This window comes from Passer montanus, unplaced genomic scaffold (assembly GCF_014805655.1).
Source record: "Passer montanus isolate IOZ18808 unplaced genomic scaffold, ASM1480565v1 scaffold32, whole genome shotgun sequence".
Lineage (NCBI taxonomy): Eukaryota > Metazoa > Chordata > Aves > Passeriformes > Passeridae > Passer > Passer montanus.
This window is the reverse complement of record NW_024367930.1, coordinates 5,498,270-5,526,268: the sequence shown is the minus strand read 5'-3', so window position 1 is coordinate 5,526,268 and position 27,999 is coordinate 5,498,270. Positions and strand designations below refer to the sequence as shown.

The following is a 27,999-nucleotide window of genomic DNA, read 5'->3' as shown; positions in this document are numbered from 1 at the left end:
CCCCTTCTCTCTCCCTCCCGGCTTTTGCATTTCCTCCACCGTGATCCATTAGGTATTTACCGGCAGGATAATGTGACTTTTCACACCGGTTCTCTGTGTGCGCTGCCCTGCAGACTGGGCTGGATAAAGCCTCTCCCCAACCCCAGCTGGCTGGACATCTCCCCCCACCTTCCCCTCCCCTTCACACTAGCCAAGCCAAGGATTCCTCTCTCCCTCCCTCTTTCTTTTTCCACCCCTCCCGCCTTCAGTGCAAACCCAAGACGCAGGATCCTGCCGAGGGAAAGTGCTCCTTGAAATCATCACCGCAGACCCCGCTACGAAAGTGCAGAGGAGGAGAAAGAAAAAGCCTCGGCAGCCAACCTCCTGCAGCTGAGGGCTTTGGAAGCAGGGCAATGGCTCCAGGCTCTCAGAGATTCTCTCTCACCTTTCTCCAGGGTGTGGGATCTGTGTTCTTCTTACTTCAGATCATCTCTGTTCAGGCTGATGGTGAGTCTCCCATTCAGTTTGGGCTGGGTTGCTATGGCTGGAATGAGGGCTGTATGTTGAAATGTGTTATTGGAAAAAGGAAAAAAACCCAAACCAACTTTTTTTTTTTTTTTTTTTTTTTTTTTTTTAATAAGAGGCTTAAATACACACCCCAGTTTGCATTAGGAAATCTCTGATTCAGAGCTTTTTGAGACTTTACAAATATCCTGAGGTTAAGCAGAGAAAGGAAATAAGATCCCAGAAGGCTAAGATTATTTTATTACAACAGAATGACAGGATAGTGAACTTTTCCAGAGGAAATAAGAATAATGAAACAAAGCCAGAGCACAACTAAGAAGACTCAGCTATATTTTAGGAGACCTCTCCTTATAATTCAAAGTACCTTTTCTCCAAAGAACTTTCCCATCTCCCCACTTCAAATGTGCCACTTTATACGGGCAGGTACTTGAGGAAGGGAATCCAAGAAGTGAAAGACTTTGAGAATCTCTTCTGTTCAGTGCCACACATGCTGAAAATGACTGCTCACCTTTCTGCACGTGAGCTTCATCTGCACTTCACTGCTGAGGGATGTGATCAGGACCTGGATTTGGCTGAAGCACCAGCTACCAGTTACTCTGAAATGGGATTTTTTACTCACTGATGGTGATCCTGAAAAGCTGCATCACTTGAGAGTTTCCAGTAGCCTAACACCCTTTTAATGATTCAGCTTGTGATAATGATGACCAACTTGTCTAAACCAAAGCACTTACTTTTGAAAAAACTGTATGTTTGCCTGGGAGAGCAATGCTGAATGGTCACATTTTTCCACTTTCACAGCTGCGATAGATTTATGCCCAATCTCAGGATTTTTTAATTCCAAATCCTAATCCTTTACCATTGATGTTTGCTGCATTATTCCAGAGAACAGAACTTAAACATTATAAGGCAATAAAAATCTCTTCTTGTTTATTCTCACAGTATTTTTCCTGTATAACTTAAATTTTTTTCAGTTGATGACAAAGTATGGCAAAGGAAAGGGAGAAAATGAGTCTTGCCTGTATGTTTCTACAGCTTTGAGCAGAATGTATAAATGTATACCACTTATACAACAGAATCCTTTCTTGTAAAGTTTAAGGAGAGTTACATTTCATTAAGCATAAAGGAAAAGAAATATGTCAGACGACTACACTATGTTGCAGTAGGCAAAACTGTGATTCTATTTGTAGGATATACTCCTTCCTTAGCAAAATGCTTTCAAAATGAGAAGGGGAGGGGGAGAAGCATATCCATGAAAAAGGACTCTTCACAGAACTTAAGGACAGAGGGCAGGAATAATAATTTTCCTTGCTAAGAATGCTTCACCTGAAGATCCCCTTTTTTTTCAGGGGCACATTCCAATTTTTATTATTTTCATCAAATTAACAAAACTAACTTTTTGATTCCTAAACAGGCATCTTCTAAAAGAGAAAGGGAAAAAATGTCGGAGATCATTTTAAGGCAGAGGTCATGACAGATTTTAATTGTCATTCAACAGTTCGTCAATTTACTTCACATGTGGTAAAACATTTATAGAATGAAAGGGCAAAATGTCTGAAGTACTTTACAATTGTCAAGAATTATTATAAAAATGTGGTTTGCAATTTTATTTAAATTCTAGGTAGCATTGTGAAAGATGTGTAAGTCTGCTATTAACTTGACCTTCAGTGGGTTCTCCTAATATTAATATTTGAGCACACAACTGTAACTCTGTCCTATAAGCCATCTGGGTTAAAACAGAAAAAACACTGTATGTCAGCTTTAAAATTTACTGCTATGTATTTAAGAAGACCTGAGAGTATGAAACAGGATTAATACTTTCTTTTAGAGCAAATTCTTGTCTGATCCAGTCAGAAACCACCTTCTCATTTTTTAAGGTGTGGGTCAAAATGTAACGGTGCTAGTTTCTAGTACATGTAAATGTCACTTAAGTGCCAGTGGACCATTTGTAGTGACACATACATGTTTGTGTATCTGTCATTTTTAACTGAAGGTATCTGACTGTCTTGCAGACTTGTAAAGGGATTTCAAATATGTCTTGTAAAAAATCTGTGAAATTCAGACTGGCCCCTGTTACAGTCAAACCTCAGAAACTGGTTGCAAAGTATTTCCCTAAGGAAGAGTTTCACTGTATTATCTCACAGAAAAACAATGACAGAGAGTAGGCAATAAAATGATGGCCGTTGAGGTCTGGTGGAGGTGTAAAACTTTGGAGCTTAATTCATCTCTTTTGACCATTATTTACCATGGCACATATTGCTGTAGCACAAATAGGCTGCAGAAATACCCAGGCAAATGCAGAAATAAAATATAGCTCCATTTTGCTTTGCAGCTTTTTTTCCCAGTTGAAATGTGCTTGCTCAAAGCTGTTCAGGTCCAGGTCAGATGGACAGAAGACTCTCCAAGGGCTTATTCATGCTCTGAGGTACCACGGTGTGCCACTGCCAGTGCAGTTACTGGAGAATAATATGTGTTATTGTGGCAGTTCTTAATTGTATCAGTGCAAATTCGGGGGGTTTAAATTGTTTCCCATTTGCACTGGAATAGGAGAACAAGGACGTGACTTTCTGAATCCTGCACAGGAGTTGTCTCCACTTTTTTTGCCTCCTTGTTTTGTTTTTCCAAGACTCCTAAAATATCCACACATATGAACCGTAGTTTTCTGCAGAGTACTTGCTCTGAGACAGAGCATGTCAGGAGAGGGTGATGGCGATTAATCTACTGTACCGACACCCCTGAAATGAAAAATGTGCTAATTTCAAAGCATTACTAATTTTTGGCACAAATTGTGCCAAATTGGAGCTGGCCTGTTGGCTAAACGTGGATCACATGAAGCCCTGTTGGTCAAGCCAGTCATCAGGAATGCTCATGTATAGTCTGCAGAGGTTGCAGGTGAAAGGATCCAGAGTCCACAAAGCTGGGCACAGATAGGATCTGAGAGACATGCCTCTAACTAGAAACTGATGACGTCCAAAGTGGGAAAACCCTCCTCATAAAGTATTTCATTTTGCTTGTTTTGCATATTTTTTATTTTTTTTGGTAAGTAAAGGAAAAAATGTATGTTCTTTTCTGCTCTCTCTCGACGCTCACATTTCTGTAGCAGGTGTCTACACATTTCATTCTCCTGCTTGCAAAATAACACACATTCATGTGTGAACAATTCCAACTATTTGATCCTAAAGTGTCCAGTAAAATCAAAATTTAGGCTCAAGCTGGGTTTAGCCGGTGGGGAGCTCAAAGATGACATCTTTATTTTGCTATTTTTCTGATGATGCAATATTTTTATTAATTGAATAAGACATCATTCACTATTGTTTCTCACAGAAATAAATTCCACATTTTTGAACACTAAGTAGAACAGGTAATTAGCCAAATCTCAGCCTGCAGTTGTAGAGTTACTGGATCTTCCGTCTTTACACTCACAATCAAGATACATCGTTACACATATCCATAGAAATGAAAATTAAATTTCTCTTGAAGTATGGAAGAGACCTTTCTTTCCTCTGCTCTCTTTTACCTCAATTTGAAATTTTTAATATTAAAGAAAAAATGTATTGGACTCCACATTTGCACATTTTTCACCAAATTTGTTCTGTTGAAACTGATTAAGTTTTATTCTTTGAAATGTCGTGAGGTCAGCACAGTGGGCATGCCTTTTAAAGTGCTTTCATTTTACATTATTTTTGAGAGACATTCTTACTTAAAGGTATATTTGACTATGTAGTTTTATGTTCCTTCTTCAAGCATGATGCAAATCCTGATGAAGACATGGAGAAATTTGAACTCATTTCAGTGGGCTTTGAACTGTGCCTATGCACCTCAGAAGAACTTCTTGTTGTTCCTGTTACTGTAAAAAAATACATCAGCCCAACTCTTTTCTTGATAACCAATAGAATTCTGTTAAACCCATTGATTTTCTCTAAAATATGAAGAAACAGCTTTTGGAATGGTTTTATTTTTGAAGAACATCTTTTTTGCACTTCCATATATATGATTGTAGATGTCTCTTAAGTCCTGAAAGCATTATGAGGATCAGTTGTTAGAAGCTGAGTTTAGCAAAAATTTGAGCTGGAAATAAGGTGGAGTAAGAGTAATGAACCATTGGAACAGTTTACTATAAACTGTGCTGTAAATTCTCCATTACTTGGAGGCATCAAATCATGACTGGATGCGTGTTGAAAAGACATGCTCTAGTTCAACCATGAATTTTTGGACTTGATGGTGGAATTACAAGGGGAAATCTACAGTCTAGTAAGGCAGGAATTGAACAAGGTAATAAAAATTATTCCTACAAGCCCTGAGATCTACATCTCTGTGGGAATGTTTTTTATTAGAATACAGTGGGCTACTCTTAAGTAAAAACTATATTAATCTATTGCAAAAAGATAACTAAAACATTCTCAATAAATCAAAATATAATCAATATTTTGTAATAATAGTGATCAGATAATGGCAGAGGCTAGCAATCTAATATAGGCTAGTTATCAAAGAGGAAATCTTTTTTGTTTCAAGCATGAATTTTTCATGTGAGCTGTGAATCCCACTGACAAATAGAGGTTGGAAGAATGATGTCTTATTATTTATGCCTCATCATTGAAGTTAAAAGCTTTATCACTTTTTTCAAATGGGAATCTAAAAGAATCTTACTGTGATAAGGATCGTTTTCATTCTGAACATGTTAAACTCAACATGTTCAGTAAGCGTCCTGAGAAATACTACTTTTCATGGATTTTTAGCTTGATCTTTGAATCAAAGGGACTTGCTTTCTTTAGAAAAGCTTCAGCAAACTGTGTAGAGTTTTGGTAACAAATTTCCACACTCCTGTGGAGGTGGAAGCATTATGGGAAACAAATGTTACAGGGCAGAAAGGAAGTGACAGAGTTGAGAGGGAGCTGAGACATGGTGGCTGCTCAAAGGTACCACAACCAAAGGCATTCTACATTCTTCATGTAGACATGATCCTTCATCCTGTGTCTTATGGAAATACAGAACAGTCTCACATTTAAAACAGAATGACAATCTCTTAATATTCTCTCAGAGATGAGTGATTTCAACCACTCCAATATAAAAAATGACTGCTATGTCATCAAGTATGAGAGACATTCCTTTTTTAAGAAACATTTCATTACAAGTAGGACCAATAAAAATGTCACAAATAATTCGCCAGGACCCTTAGCTTCCCCTAGACTGAAAATGATATCACTTTTGAGACTCAAAGTGAGAAAAATATATCCATATCTTGAGCTGAGTATGTTAGCCATGATGCTGTAAGGTGCAGAATTTAATGTTGCTGTCTTTTTGTTTAAGGGGATTTCCTGTTTTCATGTGGGTTTGTGTTTTTCCTGTTGCTGTGCTATCCTGTGTCCTGTATTTTTGACCTGTCAATGTCCCTCAGTAATGGGACACATCTCAGGATATTGAAGATTCAGCTGTTCCATTGCTCAAGCATCTGATAAGTGAACTTTTCTTGCTATTATATTTTCAAAGTAAGAAATTGGACAAAATCAGACAGCACATCTTGAAAACTAGGCAGATAGCCACAGAGCTTCTGAAACTTTGAAGAAAATTCACAGGTTGGTCTGGTAAACAGATTGGCCTTCTTTACCCACTTCTAATTAAATTCTGGCTAACCAGAATTTCCTATAAAATAGTTCACTGTAACTTCCCAACCAGTAAGTCTTTCCTAGCTCACCTTATAATTCACTTGTTTATACAATTTGATCATCCCAGATACCTTTTCAAACGACAAGACTCTGTGTTGACAGCATCTTCATAGTTTCTAGTAAAAAGTTAGTGTATCTTAAGTACTAGCAAACAACATAACAGTAGTCAAGGGAAGCTGTCTCAGCCTCTGTCTTGGATAGGCTAAAAATGTAACTCTTTAAACATGTAACTCTTACATAATGGTAAAACAACTAAATCGTTAACTAATTGTATCTAGATGGAACTCAAAGCTTGACCATTTTCATTTTTTTAAGGCTTCTAACTGAAATACTATTAGCTAGAAAATAAGGGTTATACCATGTCAAAGTAGCAGTCACAATTTATTAGATGTTATGCAAACGTGCCCTATATGTCTTTGATGATGCACCTCAATCCTAACAGTCTAATGGTGAAATGTAGAATGTGGACAAGCTTTTAGTTGGGACAAAGCCTTGTAAATCATTACACTTAATCCCTGTTTTCCTTTAGGTGCAAAAGTTGTTTTGCCACTTAAGAATGGCTGTTCAAAATCATTGTCTCTCTATTTATACTGTCTCCCTCCCTAGGCCATGCACGCTTCACTCTGTCTGTTGAGGCTTTGGAAAAAGGAGCTTAATTAGTGTCACGTGCATTATTTGGGACATATTGCAAACAATCCTGATGTTTGTGTACTCAGGGATATAGGGTCTTGCTGCATTCACTACTTTGTGTAAAACCCCCCATTCTAATTACAGTTAATGTTTTTGATTACAGTGGAGAATCCAAAGATAATGTAACCTAGTGGTTATCACACTGACTAGTGTTTCTGGTTGTATTCCTTGGTCAGCTACTGTTAAATGCCTTAGGAAAATTGCTCTGGGTACTCTGAATTTCTGTTCCTTCTCATAGCTGCTTGTCCTGCCTATTTAAATTGCCATTTTCCCAAGTCAGGTTGGCTTCCTGCTGTGCACATGTAGAATTCCCACCAAGGTAGGAGTCTTCATTAGGACCTGTCTACCCTTGTTAGAAAGCTGTCGGGAGCAGACCTACCCTCTATATATTCCCTTCATTTAGGATTAGAATCAGATTTACCAATTTGTTGAAAGAGTATGTGGTGAAAGTGACACTTGGTACAGAACCAGGCTGAATCAGTCTGAAGAATTCCCAATACTGGTCAATATCTCCTATGAGTGAGAAGCTGGCTACATAGCAAACACTTGGTATGTGCTGGAAGTTATGCATTCATATAACCACTACCACAAATCCCCTTTGGAAATAAGAGATAAATAAGAGTTTCCAGGCATTTAATGAATGAGTGGTGTTTAAAAATTTTCTTCCTGCAACTGCATGCAATCTCAGCCTGTACCTTTGAAATCTAGAAGTTATTCTGAGGGATGTTATCATCAGAAAAAAAGATTGTTATGTCAACTTAAATGTCAGCTGCAAAGTGTCTCTTTGTTTATTTCTTTTACTGGAGCACTCAGCTAATATGTTTATTCCATAGCCCAGTAACTTCTCAAACTTCATTGCCAAAACCCCAACTGACCTGTTCCCAGTTGCCAAAACCTCTAACTTTCACCCTTTCGGCTTTCCTGGTATTAGATAAATTAAAGTAAAATAAACTGAACTGAAAATAAAAATAAAACCAAAAAAAGTTATGCTAAATATGTTCTCATGCTCATTCAAAAAAAAAAAAAAAAAGCCTTCCATTAATAAAAAATTCTGTCTTTCTTTCCAAAAAGACATGATAATGAAGCAGTCTGCATTTAGACACCAGATGTCATGGAATGACATAATTTGGATTTTAGAGAGTAAGTAGAAATCTATTTCTGGCATGGAAGGCAGGGCTGCAATACTGGCTTTCAGTTATGGGCTTACATTATGGATGTAGCTGTTATAGAGTAACTATAAAATGTTTACTAATGGATTCCAGCATTAGTAGCCTACAGGAGCTGTTCTTTGAGATTTTGACTTTATGCATGCATATGAGAGAGTATCATGTTTTATCTCTCCAGATCTGAAGCACAGACCTACAGAGGTAAGACAAGGTTCCCCTCTGAGTTAGGAATGACTAGTGGCTTAGCCATTCTTGCTTTTCCTGTGGTGGACAAAATTAAAAGAAAAGCTAACACAAGGATACTTACAGTCCTGATTAAATGAGGCTGTCCAAAAAAAAAAAAAAAGGTGGCCCAATAAAATAAACTTAGTAAAAGCATGAAGGCTTTATTTGGTGATCATTTGCAATATTTCTGTTGAATATGTATTGAGTACAGTCCCATGATGGATGACATGTCCTTTCTTGGTGTTGCAGGGAAAGTGTTTGCACTCGAGTCCAAGAACAACTCTCAGGGCCTGGATTTAGCCGAAGCTGAGAAAGCTTGTGTTGACCTGAGTGCTCGCTTAGCAACTGCAGAAGAACTGAAAAGGGCTGTTCTGGACTGTTCTTTTGCTGGCTGCACCACAGGATGGCTCGCCAGCGGCTCTGCTGGGTAAGGACAACAGCATAACACTTTCTGGGAAGTATGAATGATGGTTGTCAAGCAAGTTTTCCACCTTGACTAAGGTTTGCTGAAAAACACTGGCCACAATTCAATCACCATGACATACAGCTAAATTGGCCACTCTCCCTCAATAATTAGTTTTTTTACAGCTAATATTGCAGGTACACAATTATTCATCAATCTCACATTATGATTTCACAGATTTGATGCAATTTCCTCTTCTTCTTTCCTGCTGAATTACATCATTGTGGCTCCTGTTCCCCTGGCCTATAGTGGGGTGCTGAGCCCTAAAGAGCCTTGCAGGACACACGTCCTTGCTGAGGACACAGTGCTGTAGTTGGTGTCATTGCTCCCACTGACCCTGTTCTCCAGCCCTTCAGAAGCTCAGCAAACAAAACTTCTCATGGGAACCACGTGTCTGTCTAGGATATCAATGCATGGCTGAGCAGAAAATAGGCATGTTCAAAAGGGCACAGGTGCACTTAGATATGATAACCCACATGTGCTAGAGAGTTTGTTGGGAAGGCCCACCAGGGAACTGGCATTGTCCCTCAATGTGTTTGAGGTAGTCAGGTGACTTGACGTGGTACTAGGCAGAGCTTTTCTTTGCACAAAGCAATGTTGCCTCTGTAGAGAATAATTTAAAGCAGGATTGTAAATGGAGGTATTGAGGGAATGTCTGATGTCACTGAAGCTGGGACCATACAGGAATTGCCCAGAAGGAGTACACAAAATCTATTTTCAATGCTCAATGGGGATAAAGTTTTGTTTTATGAAAAAAATGTTTCCAAACTTCAGCATATTATTAGATTTTGGGACAGTTGCCAGTTTTTTAGGTAAGCATTGGTGTTTCTGTATTTTTAGTAATAAAATTTCCAAAGGACAGAAAATTACTACTATTAATGAAATATTATATTTAAAGTATTTCAAGGAAAATAAAAACATTTTCTCTGATTATATTCTTTTATAGGTGAAAAAAATTGTTTGAAAATTTATTTGTATGTACAAAAAAAAAATCCAGAAATGACTCAGGATAAAAGATGATGATTAAAATCCCAAAAATCTTTTTCCTAAGGCAGTTGCTGAGATGTCTTGCAGGCTGATGAGCCAGGAAAACTATATAATTGTAAGAAGTCCATGGCAAAGTTGTTCTACAGGGTCTTTTATACAATCTCTATATTCTGGAAGGGAGGAATCATGATGTGCAGGAGAAAAAAATCATAGCTCGTTTTATCTAAGCAATACCACTAGTTAGTCCAGGGACATCCTCAATTAATTGCTATGGGCACTGGAGCTGTTACTATTAATAGATCAGCTGTGGACTGAATATCTTCAATATCAAAATTGTGATAAAAACAGTGTGATAAAAACATGTAAGCACGGGAAAAAAATGAAAACTTTACATCCCTTCTAACCTGATGTACTCCTTTCCTCCAACAAACCTGTCCTTAGTATGGAAGTCTCTAAACTATTTCTCAGAAAGAACTTTGTGGGGGCATATCAGCACACCATTGCTGTGCAGTCACCAGATCTGACCTTCACTGGAAAGATTTATCAGAGAGAAAAGTTCTTCAGAGATGGAATTTTATACCCTGGGGCTATTTTACCCATGGCTGGGCAAGCACCAGGAAGTATGTTGCTTGTTTCATTGAACTGGGTATTTGTGGCTCTGGGGAAAAATAGGAATTGTATACTGCCTAAAAAGGCTAATCTGTTTTAACTGTAAGTTAATGCAGCTCTGAAGAAAGAACTGAGCTCTTGAGTGCAAAGTGTGCAAATAAGACAAAGTTGTTTAAGTTGAGCAAGTTCAGCTCCAATATAGAGATTTACAGAGAAATTTAGATGAAAGGGTAAAATGATGCCAAAAGGAGTTCAATGATAATACATGCAGGAGGAACATGCAATCTACTTGAAAATATCTTTTCAGGGTCTGATTTACCTCCCTCAGGCCAGGAAAGATATGAGGATGTAGCTATGGACAGCACAAAGAAAACCTTTGTCAGACTGCAGCTGTAATAAAAACAGACAAACAAACAAACAAGCAAACAAACGTTCAAGCAAACAAAGAAGTTGCTAGAGTGTTCATGGAATGGGATGAAGAATATGAAAAAGAATATATGTGTATGTCAGTGTAATAACCTCCTTTGGAATATATCTGTCCTGTTACTGCATCTTGGGAAAGGTAGTAAAAATGTCTCCAAAAAGGACTCAAGAATTATTAAAGTAATAGAAAATCTATTAACAAGGGACTTCAATTATTTTACTAAATTAGTTATTTCTTTTTAAAAATTTTCCGATTCAAAACTTTGGGCATTTACTTGATAACTGGAAACATGACAGCGGGGATAAAGGATAGCTGGTACACAGAAAAACCTCTCCACATCAGTTTTTATAATCCAGGGAAGAGAAATCAGGCTTCACAGCATGTCCACTAGTTAGAGAAATATGGAAAATTATTTCCAAAAGAAAGGACTCTTTGCTGGGCACATCTTGTGTATTTGTCTTGATGAAGCTCCACATTTTTGAATGATAGGTGACCTCCCCACATCTGCCAGGTCCAGAACTGTTCAGGACTTTGTAAGTTGGATATAAAACCTTGGAATCCTCCCAGCAGCTAACTGGCATCCAATGCAGATCACAGAGCTTTAGTCAAAAACTCTCCCTTATCCTCTTGGACTATGTACATCAGAAAGGAGACAGATAGGAGGAAGCATAATAAAAGTTCCTAATTTCAGGAAGAATGAGGTTTGGTTTATTTATTAGGTGCCTGGAAGTTATCCCAATCTTTCCCCTGAAGAAAAATGGATTAGGCATTGGCAGTAGAAGTAAACACAAACAAATGATGTGATTGAAGTCATTACAGTGTTGCAGATTTTCTGACATGCTTCAGCCTTCCTTTCACCACTTAGATTTAAAACTGAACAGGAGCTCTAGCAGACATGTAAGGACTTTTTCACTGCTAGATCCATTCTCCAGGTTTTGCACAAGTCTGTGATTTGTTCACTTCTGCTAGCTATTTATGGTTTTAGTGAGTAATTACAATTCCACTCCTGGTAAATATATCCATCACTGTTGATTATTTTGTCCTTATTGTTATTTTTACAGCCAAATCATAGCCTGGAAACCTGTGGGAGTTTCTCCTGTTGTGGCAGAAGCACGTCACTGAGTCAGTGTGAGCATGTTTATACTGCCTGCTCTCTGGTCTATACCTCTTCTACGGGCAAAGAGGAGCATTTGGACTAAAGAGCCAGCCCAGTCTGGGTGACTGTCAAATTTCTGATGAGTCTCATGCAAATGCATGTCATCCATATTTAAACATGCCCACTTCAGTCCCTGCAAACTGGGCTAGCCCAAGCAGCAGGTCTTGATGAATATGAATCATTTCAACTGATGCAGAATGGAAATTGCTTAAACAAATAGATCCCTGCCAGTAAATCCAAAGGCACAATAAACTGGGTGGTTTTGTGGTTTGAGAGGCCTGAAACAGAACTTCTTTCACAGGAATAAGGGGATGTTCTTGTCTTTCCCTTGCAGTTGTTCAGGCCAACCCAATTCAGGGTTCAGGGCTCTTCACACAGACATGTCCCTGGCAGTCCAGGGCCTTGGGAACTTTTTGGGAAGAGCCACTGACAAGTAGGTAGGGATAACTTCTCCCAGCAAGCCAGAAGTAAGCCGTTTACAAGTCAGACCTGACATGTGTAACTTATAAAACATTACACATTGTTGCATTTCAGGAAATGAAACGTCGTTAGGCAAGTCTCATTTGTCAGATGAGCCCTAATAGCTATTTATACTAAAAATGACACTCTTATGACTTACTTGCATGTCAGACAAGTGAGTCAGTAAAACCATCAAGTGATCTGCCAGAATATAAATGAAAAAAAGGTGGCAGAGTTCTCTGAAAGGCTCTCACTGCTATCTTTTGAATTCAGATGTCATGCTGGAAGACTTTATGTTGAGTCTTCCAACACTGGGCAGCATGTCCTGTAGTGTCTTGTCTTCTCTTCTGAGGTTTTTGAAATTTAGGAAGTGAACATGACACAATTGGTATTCATATCAACCCTGTGCAAACAGCTATTTATTTTAGAAATTGTTAAACATCCTCAACACCTTGTATTAATATCCCCATAGCAAATTTACTCATTTCCAGTGCTTTTGTAGGATGGAAAAGCTGAAGCTGTCCTATTCCCTATCCTGTTCCTCATTTACCTGCAAAGACATGGAGCCATGTATCTCTTCTGTAACAGCTTTGAAGGTCTGCATAGAATTTTTCTTCTATGACAGACTTCCTGCAGGGCTGTCAACCTGCTCCTTTATGTGAAATTGCCCTGGGCTGGTTCCTACCCAGCCCCTGGAGAATTTATTCCAGAGGGGATAAGTCTGGAGTGAGCAAGCAGAGTCAGCTAGAATAAGCTCTGCTGTGAGAGTCAGAAGACAGGGTTTCTTTTCTTGCCTGACCACAGACCAGGTGTTTGTTACTAGGAAAATTATTTTGTCTCTATTTTTTCTTCCTTTTGTTAGCTCTTTGGGTTTTGCACTGGCTGCTTTTGAATGTTTCTACAGTGTCAAACATAACAGGGCCCTCCCTGCAAATGACACCAGTGGGAAATGTAATAATAGGCCTCAAATATGACATTTCACAATACTACCTACTTCTTTTTCTGCCTACTGCGTGGGACTTGCCCAGTACCTGACAGTATGGCAATTAAAGTACATTTCCTGGGAAAGAAAAAAAGCAACATCCAAGGAATGAAATAAAGGGTCAGTTGCTAATCCTTGCCAGTCCTCTCATCTGTATTGGTAAAGCCTTGGGCTTGTGGGTCTCTTGAAATTCATCCAGGTGTGCATGCTAAAACAGGCCCACTAGCTCTTTGCAGAGAGGCAGCTCTGGTGATACGTCACTTTGGCAAGATCTTGGTTTTATTTCAAGGCTGTGCTCTGCTGATTGGTGATAATGCTCATGAATTTGCTCCCAGATATGTATTTGAGGCAGGTCAAGTAATTCCCTTCAAGAGAAAAATCCAGACATAACTGACAGGACATGGTCCAATTCAAAATGCTGAAGTTGCTTATGAAATTGTCTGAGGAGGTCTTGGACTACAGAATGCCTTCATGTCACAAACTCCTGTCCCACAGCTCACGGCTCGTGTCATGACTTTGTCTTCTTGCTGCTTCTTGTCAATCTTCTCAGTAAGTCTCATGCAAGGTCAAAACAAAGTAATTGTGTTTCAGGAATAGGGATTTCGACATAAAGCTCAGTCAGGAAACTTGAATTTAGAAAACAGGGCATGGCCAGTTTAGTCCAAGGGATAATATCACTGAGAAATGTAGCCATGAACCACTTTCCATCAGCTTTGGGAGGAGAAGCAAATCTTTTCTTAGCACAACTTGGGACAGCAGCATGGACAAAGTATGACAGCTATGTTTCTTGTGAAAGAGACAGCCCAATAATTGCATAACTTTTCTAAAAAATGTATTTTTTAGGAAAAGTACTGCACAAAAGAGAATGCGTATTTTTTAATGTATTTTCTAGGACAAGCATCCAAAGCACCATCTGCTGAACTGTTAACATCACAGTCCTCAAAGTTGCCATTTACTAAGTGAGATATGACTCTCACTTTTAAATTGTATTTTTACTGGAAGGTGTTTTGTAATGAACTCTAAGGGATTTAGCAAAACTTTAGCAAGCTTTGGCACAAAAGGCATGGGTTTGCTAGTGAAATTAATGAATGCCAGAAGGTTAGAAATCTTTCCTAAGACCAAGGAAAATCAGAATATTGAACAGGAAGGCAAGCCTGACGTTAGAGATGGAGTAACAGAAATGGGGTGCAATGCAACAGTATTTGATGAAGGCTAATAGGAATTTCTGTCTTAAACCAGCTAGAAAGGCACAGCAGGAGAATGAGCTGGGTCACGGAGCACAGGACAGCAGTGGGCTTGTTGTAAAGTGAAATAACTCACGTAAAATTTGTGAGAAAAATAAATGTGATAATCCTAAAAGACATCCAGCAGCAGTTCCAGAGGAGAGAGGGCAGTACTGAAGAGCTTGAATGAGGCACCAGTGAGACCCCACCTGCAATAGTCTAATGTAATTCTTTGCATCCAAGCTCAGGAGGTCTGGGCTTAGACTAGCATTAGACAAAGAAAGCACCTCTCTTACCAAAAGCAATTAAAAGTGATCATTCATTTCTCTGAACCAATGAAATTCTTTGCATCCAAGCTCAGGAGGTCTGGGCTTAGACTAGCATTAGACAAAGAAAGCACCTCTCTTATCAAAAAGCAATTAAAAGTGATCATTTATTTCTCTGAACAAATGGACAGAAATGGGATATACTTATTCTTTGCAAGAGGTGCTAATACCAGGATTGTAACTTATCAGGCAGTTCTAATGAGGTTGATTTTATACTTTTCAAAAGAAGTTCACATATTTTGCCTTTTTTTTTAGAATCACTGTAATGCTTTGTTGTATCTGAAAGCTGTGAGAATGGAGCTGTTTTGTAAATTAATAGCATTCATAAAATATTTTTTAACCCTTTGGTAGCTAATCAGTAACCACTGTTATGAAAGCCATGGATGAAACAGGAGCCTGTAAAGCGAAATTGTGTAAAACCACCTTTCTAGTGATGCTTGACATGTCATTGAGCACCCAACTAACACCTGATCCAGGCCAGGAAGCAACATGATTCTCCTTTGCATGCACTCAGAATGCTCAAATTATATGTACCTAGTGATATTAGAGTAAAATGGCTACATAAAATCTTTCATACTAGGCTACAGTATGAAAGCCTGCATGAATGGGCCATATTTATTTAATGAACAGAGGCCTTACTATTTCAGTAGTCATATGTACAATTTTAAGCACAAAAGGCTGCATTTTGGTGTATATTTTTAAGAATCTAAAGGATATTGGTTCTGCCTTGGTGAGACCTCCTTTTTGACATTTCCAGTGGCAGTATTGCTGTTGGAATGTCTTCATGTCACACTTAGCAGCTGCTTTCTTTGGGACACATCCAGCCAAAATTAGCCTCTATAGTTCCCGGGCAATGGACTTTCCAAAGCCCACCTGTGCTCTCCTTCATGACTTTTCAAGGAAATTTTCTTCCCTTTGGTAATCATGAACATGTCATTTATATTTTATTCCTCATCAGAGCCAGCTTTGTAATTTACAGTTTCCCAAAATACAGAGGGGAAAGACTAAGAATAAAAATCCCTCATTTGGCTCCCAGACTACTGTTGGTTTTTTCCTCTTACCTGGTTACTGAAACACAAACAGTAAAGCTGACCCATTAAAAAAAAATTAGAACAACATGTTAAAAGATTTTTATCTTGACTAAGAAAATGATGAAGCTTTTAACTTTCTGATGAGGGGAAGGTTTCTTATAGTGTGTTATCAACCACACTTTCACAGTGCCTCAACAAACACATTGTTCCTGATGTTCTTCTGAGCTGAATATATTGCAAGCTCATACTACTATGAATCAATGTCATAAGACCATTCTGACTCAGTTCAGTGAATTTATTGACTAAGACTACAAAACCTAAAATCAACTGGTGGATAAAGTAGCAACTACAAAAAATGTCCCACCTACTGTTTTCTGTGCTGATGGATCACATTTTATCATATAAACTCAGCTGTCAAATCCATATGTTTTAACTTGGGCTCACTGAAACATTTTCAATATTACAAAATTGCCTTGTAATTTTCTTACAAAGCAAAATTATCAATGGATACTACTATTTAAAAAATTATAATTTATATTAAAATAGTATGTCTTTATTAAAAATTAATTTATTATACATGCATACATAAATACATAAAATTTATTACATTAACTATAATTACAACAGTTCAGGCCTACAATTATCATATATTTATTAATATGTATTGTATTGTGGCATATTATGACATATTGTAAAATAAGTACTATTCATGCCAGCTTTTCTGCTATTTCCATCTTTGAGAGTGGAGCAAAATATATCAGTTACTCATCCATTACATAATGCATCAGAAAAAGATTTAAGCAGCACAAGAGAAAGCAGAAGGCTTCTGGGAAGTCTGGTTCATACCTTACTGTGCCACATATCAGAATTTCTCCGTGTGTGTGCACATGATATCTGCAATATCTGAAGCACGGCACAGGAAAGCAATGATCAGATTGGCCAAGCTCTGATCTTTCTCCAAGGTGGGTACAGAAGAAGGACTGTTAATCATTCTTAGTTGGATGCATCGTGTTGCACAGCAGGAGTTAAGCTCAGGTTCGACACAGTGCAGAATCCCTGGTTTCCTGTTTTCTCTTTTGAGGGAGAAGAGGCATCATGAAGCAGTTTGTTCTTCCAAGCTGGGTAGCAGTAGACTAAGATTCTCAGTAGCTTGTCAAGGAAACAAAGGAGACACCTTTAGGCACCTTCCAATTTTTCATCAGAGAGCAGGGGCTGCTGTCAACACCACCAACCACACCTTTATCTTACTGGATGATATGTGGTACTTTCATGGTCTATGGTGATAGTGTTTCTGATTGATTTTTGTGCTGATATTGTGGGTTCACGGCCATGTAAGAGTAATTTTCAGGGATGCACAGATGTTTCAGACAGATGTGGACCACAGACAATTGTTATGGATGATATACTGTCAGTATGTTTCTTCTGAGCACGTCTGCCTTAATCAGAAATCTCCACAGAAGGAAAACGAAATCAAATCTGCTTCTTAACTAAAAGGCACAAAATCAAGCATTACACTGCTCTGAGCATCAGATGACATTGTATGCTGAGAAATGAGCTTAAGTTCAATTAATGCATGAAATTATCCATAAATAGAACTAAACGTACATGACTACATTCTTCTGAATGGCTGTGTAGGTGGATGTATCCCTTAAAAAGTACAAAGTTTGTGACATTCTCTCAGCCATGATACATGTCCCAGGGTAATAGGTGAAAACAGTCAAGAAACAAACCAGGCAGCAACACCTCTCAGCAGGGTGGTGGGAAGATTAGAACTGCTGTACAATTTTTTGGTCTCTTATTTTGACACAGCTGTGCTGCTGCTGAAGAAATTTTTGATATGATGAATTCTGAATTGGTAGCCATTTTTCAGTCATGAAAATTGTAACAAACTTAAAAGCTTCACCCTCTACCTTTTAGAACTGTGACAAAAGTGTACCTGTGTATTTAAGCTCTAATTATAGATTAAAAGCTAGCATTTTAGGATTTAGGGCAATCCTCAAGAACTCAGAAAATAGACTATTAATGTGCATTTTTAGTCATACCTGAAATCCTACTGACTGCAAAGAGACTATTTCTGTGCCATGGGCATTGCAGGTCTGATTGACTCGCTACTGAGAAGTGCTGAGCACTCTTGAAGTTCTAGTCATCAGCAGCAATAACAGCTTACTGAAGGTGTTTAAAGTTTGCAGGACTGAGCTTGAGGTGGGAAACCACTGTCAGAGGAGAAGAAATGAAAGACATTAAATAGATATTTTCTTCCTTCAGTATTTTAGAATCACAGAATCATTAAGGTGTGAAAACACATCTGAGATAATCAAGTCCAATCATTGACCCAGCACTGTGTCTTATGTACAAGGCAAGATTTCTTTCATTTCAGAAGAATCGCATTAGGATGCTTACAGTTTTAATCAGATAAATTTTAATATTACAAAAATCCAAATTAAAGTCCTAAGTAGCAGATACTTGTAAATGCATGTAAAAGATCTTAATTTAAAGCTTTTCTTTATGTATAATGTAGAAACTGTATGCAAGGTACACCTTTGTAAGTTTGTCACACTGGATAGCACCTGAGACAGGTTCTTAAAATGAATTAGCTAATTGCTAAAATCTATCAATTACAAACTTGTAATTTATTGTACAATATTTGAAAACAAGGTGAGAAAACTAGCACTTTAAATATCAGACATTACTCATGAGCCAGGTAGCCTGTTTTGGTGATGACCCCATTGTAACAAGGATGTGGCACCCACAGACTACTTTGTAGCCTGATGAAGAAACTGATTTTTTTTTTTTTTTGAGACAGAGAGAGCCTGAAGCCTAAAGTACAAAATTACAGATGAAAAGCACATTTTTTGCAGTCGTATCATTATCTGTCTACTTAGTGTTGCAAGACACAACTAATCCAGATATCTAAGCAACTGAGTAATTATTGGAAAGATTAAGGGTGATGAGTTAATTTGTGAAGGGAAGCATAAGTGTCTCATTCTCTTAGACCTTGTAAGACCCAGTGGAACAATATGAATATTATATACATATAGAAAATTTCTAATTGATGTCCTGATCCTCCCAGTCATCTGAACTCATTTTGGCAGATCAAGTTGCTTTGGTCTAAGTGCTTAATTACTGACTTAGAAGTCTCAGAATTTAAATCCATTAAATTCTGACAGAACTGGATTTAAAACTTGTGGGGACAATATTGTCCTTAAAAAGAAACTTTTTTGAAGGGATTTTTTTTTATCCCCTCAAAAAATCTAGTGGAACTTTCTTTACAAAGGAAACAAATTTGGTTTTAAATCGTAAAGGGGCTTTCAGCAGGGAATGACATCATGTTGTTTTCCAGAGGAGAAGTGTGGCAGGAACCATTATGTTGCATATGCGTGACCACCCCCATATGGCTCGTTTCATGTTGTTTGTGTTTGTTTATATTAAAAGAACATTAAAATTAAATATGTAACTACTCAAAGCCTAACACATGCCCAAATGAAAATAGTCTGTACAACTATAATTCAGCCTATTTCTGTAAATCGTTATATAGCATTTAAGTGCACTGAGTTTCCACTTGATCTTTTTCACCATCAATGAATGGAAATTTTATTTACTTTATTTTGGGGGTTTTTGTATTATTGGATTTTATATTATTTTATTCCTTAAATTTAGTGGAGGACTGATGTCACATTAGTTCAACCATTGCACAATACAAAATGATACATTTCCTGCACTGGAAGAATTCTTTCTGTGGAAAGTGTTTTTGTCTACCTTTCACTAGAATAGCTGACCATATAACACTTTCTGTCCACAAAAATAAAAACCCACACCATTAATATCCAGGTGTAAAAATTTGCACTGAAGTGACTTTCCCAGCCTTTGTAACTTTCAGTCTAACAGTAAAACCAATGTTTTCTACAACAAACTCTCTTCCATTTGCTAGTTTTAAGCAACCAGTACAGCTGAGAAAAGAGATAGCTAGTAAACTTTTCATCATCACTATCTACAGGGTTGTAAAACCCAATACAGATCTAACACCTTTCTTAAGCCTATTGGGGCAACAGGATGGATTAGGTACTGCTCAGTATCAAACTTTTGAGTTTACTCAAAAGTGTGAAATTGCTATTAAAAAAAAAAGAAAAAAGAAAAGCTGTTTTTCTTCCAAGAACGCAAGCTGAATTTTCTAAGTTTGCCTGTGTTAGCTTTTGAGCAGTTAAATATACAACCTTAATGGTCCTTTAATGTAAATGCTAATTATTTTTAAAATTTCAGATCCAGTCTTGAGTTTCGTATTCATTTCTATCCAGGTGCCATTGCTGGGAATACATATTGCTGAACTGTGAGAGCAAAATATTGACTTAAATACTCTGGGTATAGGTCTGATATTTAGAGGTATTACAGAACATAATAAGATAAACATCCTTTATTGCTCCCTATGCCTTGAACTGATCTACAGCAAACATTTTTCTAATTACTTCTATTTCTCCCTTGGCTTTTTTTCATAGATCTTCCTACACTACTACTTTACGTGCCAATGCTGAAGCAGCTAAGGCTAAAGTCTGACTACTCTGATAAAAAAATCTCCAAATTTCACCTGCATGTACAACTCCAGAAGATTTCTGATTATTGTTTTCTTCTTCTTCTTTATTTTAGGACAATTATATGCAGAAAGACGGGCAGCAAACAGCAGAGCGTGAAAGCCATTGATGTTAAAATTGAAACCGATCCCTTTGTGAATGACCAATATGATGCTTTTTGTGTAAAGGATGAAGGTCAGCACTGATATACTTCTGAAATAACACAGAGTTATCACTGTCTTGCAACATTAAAAGTTTTGCCTTCAATTTTTCTGCTGCTAAGAGAGAAAGGGGGAACATTAAAGGATAAATCTTTGTAGAAATTGCCCACTACAAGAGCCAACTGCTGCAAAGACATTGGTTGCAGCAAATAAATTGTATTTTCTTTTGTCTTTGCTGCAGTTTAGTGAGTTCAAACAGCACTACTGATCTGGCAGAACCCATTTTGGTGCTCACAGAGCATACTTTATGGAAAGGAATATATCTGGCACCAATCTAATGGAGATGGCTGAAGCATGTCCCTTACTCAGCACTATAGCTGACTGTAACTCAGCAAGCTGATTTCCAGCTGCAACACACCACCCTGTTGTATATCTATCAGTATACAACATTTGTATGCAAATAACTTCATTGCCTCCATTTTAGTTTAAATTTTATTTGGTTTTGGTGCTTTTTTAACAAGTGTAGACAAGGCTGCTAGGGACACTGATATATCCCAAATGATTCTGAAAATAAAATTATTTCCAATGTAGATTAGTGCTTAAATTTTTCAATATTTAAGTTATAAAAGTAAATAACTTTTAATAAAAAGTAAATTGCTATTGATAGGCAGGATTGCATAAAGAAATTTGGGAACCCCTGAAACAGATGTTGATATCCACAGTGAGTTTTTGTATCTGATTTCCAAGAAAAGTGAGGGTAAGGTGATGGCATTTACTGAGAAACAGTAAGTTCACAGCATGGGGGTCATTCTGATCAACTGTCAGTGGCAGGAGTGGGGATGAAAATATGGTTGAAGCAAAATGTGGCAGAAGTGATGCATTTTGATTTGACGTATACCAAATTGTTCTTAGAAAGAATGATTTTAGCAGAGTTTGACCATCTTCTCAAGTAACTCATGTCATATCAACTCCAGGCTCCGTGCTGCTGTGAGCGATGCCAGCTCTGTCACCCAGTTGCTAATGTGGTCACACAAGCACCTTTGTGCTTTCTCCATGCTGCTCCTCACACAGGACCAGTTCCCTGTAAACATCTGCAAAACTCTCTCATTGTCTTCCTTCAAATCTCTTTTGTCATCATCCCCCCCCTGCCCAGAAAAATCTTGCAGTGGGTTGGGACAGCTGTGAGATGCTGAAATCATTGCTCTGGTCACTATTGTTCCATTGTGCCCTTGTGCTCCCCTGTGTGTCCCCACCTGCTCTCCACCCGAGATGCTGCATCTTGGAAAAGGCGCCAAACCTTTTGGGTTTGGCTACTGCTCACGGCAAAGGGGCAGGCAAGAACGTAATCAGACAAGGCTATGCTGGAAAAGACTACTACACGGGACTCAGAAACTGCTTTAAACTCTGGGGGAATTCAGATCATTTGCAAAGAATGCACAAGTTATGAAGAATTTGTTTTATACAAGGCAGGGAATTTTCTGATGACAGAAAGGGATAATCATCCCAATGCTCTCAAGTAGCCCTTACACACAGAAACATTTCTGGATGACTCTAAGGTTCCCTCTTCCTTAAATATATTAAAAAATTGGGATGCAGAGCTGATGTTTGAACAAAAAGACATAAGTGAAGTTGTGTGGCAGAGCCTGGTTTGTAGCTGGTACGAGAAGAGCAAAGTCCGGAAAGGAAATGGCCTTAACATTACAACAGTAACACACAAGCCAGCCCAGAGCTGTTGACTAATGAAAGAACATCCTCAGGGATGCCACTTCCAGTTTTAGCAAATATCCAGTAAGAAGCAGCAAGAGTAAACCCTGCACCACAACCTCACACACAGCACATCTGTTCTGATCTTATGTACATGTGGCTAATAACTACACATCTAAGTTTAGATTAATAAGTTGTTTCTTCTTAAACCTTCATGAATATTTTTTTAGTCTTAGGAAAGTGGACATTGCTTTTAATCTATACATTTGCAATTATTATTTAGTAATACATTATAGTTAAGTGCAAAAGGCAAGTTTTTTGCCCTGCTGGAAGTGATAAATTCCAGGTTTCTTACACTGAGAGATATATTCATTTCTTCAAGCCCTTTCATTTCTTTAATATCCATCCAAATAATAATGACCAGACAGCAGCTTTCCTTCTTTGTCAGACTTGGCTTAGAAGAGCCAAAGGCTCAGACAGACTGGTAGGCTGAAAACAGACAGAGGGAACAGTCACATCAACCTCTACTGAGAAACCAAGCTGACATTAGTAACTCCTTGCAACTCTACCTTCAGTTCCTAGGACTGTGCAGAATGCATCTCGAAACACCATGAAAGTTCGAGTACAAACCAAATTGACTTCTTATCCCTTGATTTATAACTATTCTTCACTCAATTAACCTTTACCATGCAAATGAGTGGAATCAAATTCCTGAAGCACACATCTCAGCATGCCACTACACCAGAGCAGAAGTCAGACGCTAGCAAGAGCTCTGGGTGTGCTTACAGCATCAGGCTTTTGCAAACAGAAGTCCTGAAGAGAGAGACAGTTTTTTGGTCTGTTTCTGAAATGGATTTTGATATGTACACACAGAAGGATCACAGTAATTGTTGAGACTTAGAGTTGTCTTTTACGGGAAATTGGTTCTAAGGGCTCTGTTTGACAAGGAAAGATGTAGCTGTAATGTTTATGAATGCTCTGAGTATAGCTGCAGTTTTCACAGTACAGAGAAATGTGTCTTCTCAGCTTCTCATAAACACATGTTTTATGCAGCCATTAGAGTCAGCAAGACAACTCTGTACCAGCTCAGGATCTGCTGAGATCAGAACGTTTCCCTTTTAGGCCCTGAGTGCCAAAAATATCTAAAAATACATTCGATTCTGCCAATTCTGAAAATGCAGTATCACACATAAGTTAGGTCTGGCACACAGGGTGTGTATCTCTATCAGAGTTCATAAGAAAATACCTTAAAAGTATAAAGTAGGTAAAGCAAGCAAACCAGAAAGCTGGAATTTTTCCTGCCTTATTTTTTGTAATAGCCTGTACTATTCAATTCCATATATATATATATATATATAAAATCCTCTTGGCTTTCTTTCTTATTTTTTTTTATTGCAGCAAAGGAAAGATCTCTTTATTAATAACCCCCAGGTTTTCCTGTTTCTTTCTTTCAGTGACCCACTGTTATTTACAGGCAACAAATAAGATCTGTTCCATAAGGCTTTGATTTGCTGCCACCACAGGAAAACTAAACAGGCAGCAACTTGTAGTAGAGTACAGCATAAATGCAAATCAAACTTTTTTAAACATGACTGCTGGCTCCAGATATCCATCAAAGCTTGATGGCTTATGTACATATTTTAGTTAGTCTTTTTAAGCAGTAAGAAAAAAATAAATCAGTGTATTCTTTACAGCAAATTTACTGAGTGTACTTTACAAGAGCAATCAAACTGCAGTTTGCTTTTTGTAATATTTGAACTATTTCTTTGTATTTGTCATGCTTTGTTGTAGATATAATTTTTTTAGTGCTACAGCTTTATTTTTCATGGCTTTGCATATAGCTGACAGTTAATTTCCACTTCTCTGGTGATGTCAATTAAACTAATAAAGTCCCATGAGCCTTGTCTGATGAAAGACGCATTGGCATCCTAGCATTGGTAGCTTACAAGCAACATTCACATTGGCTGTAGTTGAGTTTTGATTCTTCGTACTCAGTACTTCTATCCAAACAGAAAAATTCCATCTACTTTATGGTCTCTGCAATCAAGAAGCAAAATAAACATCCTCACTCATCTCATTCACAGACCTGGCCGTTAAGAGTTGCATTTTCTAATTTCTTAATGACAATATGACACCCTAAAAATTCCAGTGGCCTCTCTGGAAAAACACCACTGAACTGGACTGTTGTAATTAGAGAGGTTTTATGTCAAAGTGAATGTCTCATGTCAGCTTTCAGAGTGTGGTGCATAGTTAAAGCAGAAGTTGTAGATAATCAGATTTCAGTAAATTCAGTAAATTCAGGTGGTGTGGAAGCTGAAGTCTGCATCTCCTTCATGTTGATTTTTTTTCATTGATCTTAGGCTATCCTTTCTGTAGACAGTGTTTTATCAAGACATCTCAAAAAAATCTTTACAGACTAGTGGGATGCTTATAGTTCAGATAAAGGAGATGCTTCTGGTGTAATCTGGACTGGGGACGAGAATTGCTGTGTTCTTAAAATGACATGTGCCAACTCTTTCCCAGAAATCACCTGTCACAAAATCCTTTCCACATGTGTTCTGGGGTTAAAGTTACTATTCTGAGGAGATATTTTTCCTAAAAGCCAAACATGACTGAATGTGCTAACTCAATTAACAGGACATCTCTTTAGTCCCATGTAAAAAATAGTTACTGTGTCTCTAAGAGGTCTGTAACCACAGCTGTCACTAGCCCTAACATATGTTCAACACCCATACATATCTTTGCTGTGCGACTTATTCCCATGCATTTACCAGATGTTGACTCTGTTCTGATTTCTGCACGTTCATATTGAGATCTTGACTGTATTGGTGACTTTCACTCCAGGACACAATATGTGCCAAATTACTGACATGAGAATGTCCTGTGAACTTTAACAAACTTTCTTATATCTGTGCTATGCTGTCTTGATCTGAAACTCAATCCATCCTCTCTTACTGGAGGTCAATTATCAACATATGGAGGCCTGTTATGTGTTTGACCTCAGTGTCAACATGTAGAAAATTCTGGAAGGGTCATGATGTCCAGAAACCAATTCCAAGTGTTCAGGTTTAAGATATGAACTTGGACATAAGCAGGCAGAGCATGGGACCTGCTTGATGTTCTGCTGGATGGCTCTTTAGTATCAAGCAGATCCAGCTTTTGTACTGGGAACCATGAGTTGCGCTAATTTTTCAACCAGTAGCAAGAAGATATGCAGGTTTATGGGAGGATAGATGAGGGAAAAATCAGTGCTCCAGATGGATGGAGGAGTCCAGCCCTCATCTACCCAACAGCACCACTGCAGGCAACCCCTGTGGTCACCTTAACAAAGAGCACTACTGTTCCTCCACATGACATGCTGCTGCCAACACACCCTCTGTCACGCTCCGTGGCCCAGATCTGCCTCCTCTCTTCCAGCAAGAAAATGGCCTGAATGCCAGCACTGAGCACAGACTGTTGTTCCAAATAAGCCCATGCTCCTCCAGCTCCTGGTACAAAGGCTGCACACAAAAACATGAAGCCTGTCCCCAGAAGTGGCTCAGTTTGATGAGTTGCTGTGCCAGTGTCACTTCTGTACGTGTGCCAGAAAGAACAGGTTTGGCAAAAGGCTGAGCAGGAATTGTCATAGCAACTGAGACTGCAGCAGGACGAGGAGCCATAAGATGCTGTAACCTGAAATATTCCTGTACATTTTTTGCAGGAGAGGACATCAACAAAATGGATGTAAGATCTTGAGTTTTTCTTTGCAGTGTATTTTCTTTCACTTACGCTTGTCCATGCTGTCACTCAGTATGTTCTGCAGCAAAGGCATGACCTTACAAAATCTCATGTGAGAGGGTCAAGAGTTCCCCATACAGTGCCAGTCAATGTACATCTTTAAAATCTCTGCTTTTCTTTTTGCTCGTGCATCAGCCAGATCACTCTTTCAGGGGTTCATAATTCTGTTACCGAGGCTGTTGTCAAATTTTACTGTAAAAATCCCTTCAGCTTTCTTCTTTCCTGGAAGGTTATAATGTGCTTTTTGAATGCATTTGCCATAGTCAACTAATGTGTTGTTTTTCTGCTTCCTCTGGCAACAGGATTAAGAAGCAAGGCTTTGTAGATAAGAATGCTCTCTGATGCATGATTGTTCCATACAGCCTTGGGATCAATACTTCCCTCAGAACAGATACACAGCTCCCATTTTATGGATGGAAGTAGCTACATAAATAAAGTACATGAAATGCAAGGCTCTGTAGCCTTCCTATGAGGCAATAAAATAATTTTTTTTACCTTTCGTCCACATCAATCTCCATTTATCCGGCCAGTTCACAGGAAAAGCATTAGCTGCTAACTGCTCCTCACTTCCTCGGATGTCAAACCTCCATAAGATTCTATATAAACTGAGCTTTGTGTAGCCTCAAAAGCTTGTTTTTTCTGTCAGTGTGTGTGTGCATAACTCCCACTAACTTCTGAAGGTGTTAGACAGTATATATATATATATATATATATGTCTCTGTATGTCTACAGTACAGAGAACAGGCTTCAAAGTTTGACTTCAGTAGCATATCCCATACATTAGTGGCAGATATTTTTCAGCATACCCGGTTGAGAAGTGGTTAGTCAGGTCTATCAGACAATTTCCAAAAGCCTGAACTTTCACAGAGTGTGGATGTTTATCGTAGGATTTTCATTTCACTAGAAGGTAAATGACTGGCAAAATAAATACATAATATTTCTAAATAAGCATGTGTTTACCTATGCCTGAGTCAGAAGTGGGTAGATGATGGGAAAAGCTGCAGCCTGAGACTCACAAGTGTTTTGCAGAATGTCCCTGGGCAAAAGCAGGAAAGCCTGAGTTTTTGCAGAAGGAAGATTGAAAAGGCTTTTCTGTCAAGCCTGTTGCCCATTGAAAAACCCAGACATGAACTAGTGTTAATGAAAATGTTGCTTGCTAGACTTTGTGGTGATGATGACAAGTAGACTCTAGCAAAATAGCAAGGGTGCTCTTTGAAGATGTTTCTCCTTCTGCATGTCTAGAAACATAGTCTTGGAGTCTTTTCAGCTTCCAAACAAAAGTCTTTTCAAGGGACATCATCTTTGCTTACCAGCTAAGCAATCAAGTTTTTGTACCAAAGCAAATTATTTGAGCAGGAGAGATCCATACGAGAACATAGACCTAGGCCCATGTTTCCCTAATCTGATATAATTACCAGAACTCATGAGCCTTTTAATTTTGGTTGTTCTGTATCTATACAAAAGAAGGTTTTGAATCTTCAGTTACCTTGGCAAGAGAAACAGCTGTTTTTTTCTAACACAGTCAATAATGGTTCTAGAACCACTGGAAAAAGTCACAGATTTGAGAAAGAATAGAGAAGTGATAATTTGTACCAACAGTGCAGTCTTTGCCCTTGGGTTTCTTGGTAAAATCCATCTTCTTCCATTCTATTTTTTCATTTGTTTTGTTTTTCTGTAACCAAGAGACACCTATTCCAAAAAGGACTGCAAAAAACATGGAGGAAAAAGGGACACAGCAAACCTTGTGAAGAGCTCTTTTCAGAGAGGAAGGTGTTTGAGGAAAGAGAATCCACAATGCTTGAAAGTTCTCTAGAAAATCTTGATCTACCTTGTTAACAATGGCCAAGATCATTCAAACATGAAAAAGAAAGTTAAAATTCAGTTTAAGCT

At 38.2% G+C, this 27,999-nt stretch overlaps 1 protein-coding gene across 1 annotated transcript in view; it reads left to right on the top strand.

Moving 5' to 3' along the window:
• Positions 1–392: 392 nt before the first annotated feature.
• Positions 393–27,999, top strand: part of SUSD5 (sushi domain containing 5) — a 38,229-nt gene continuing 10,622 nt past the window's right edge. Inside the window, exons 1-3 of the mRNA XM_039715140.1 lie at positions 393–486; positions 8,495–8,672; positions 20,544–20,662. Coding sequence (XP_039571074.1) covers positions 393–486; positions 8,495–8,672; positions 20,544–20,662 — 391 coding nt within the window. The remainder of the gene's footprint in view (positions 487–8,494; positions 8,673–20,543; positions 20,663–27,999) is intronic.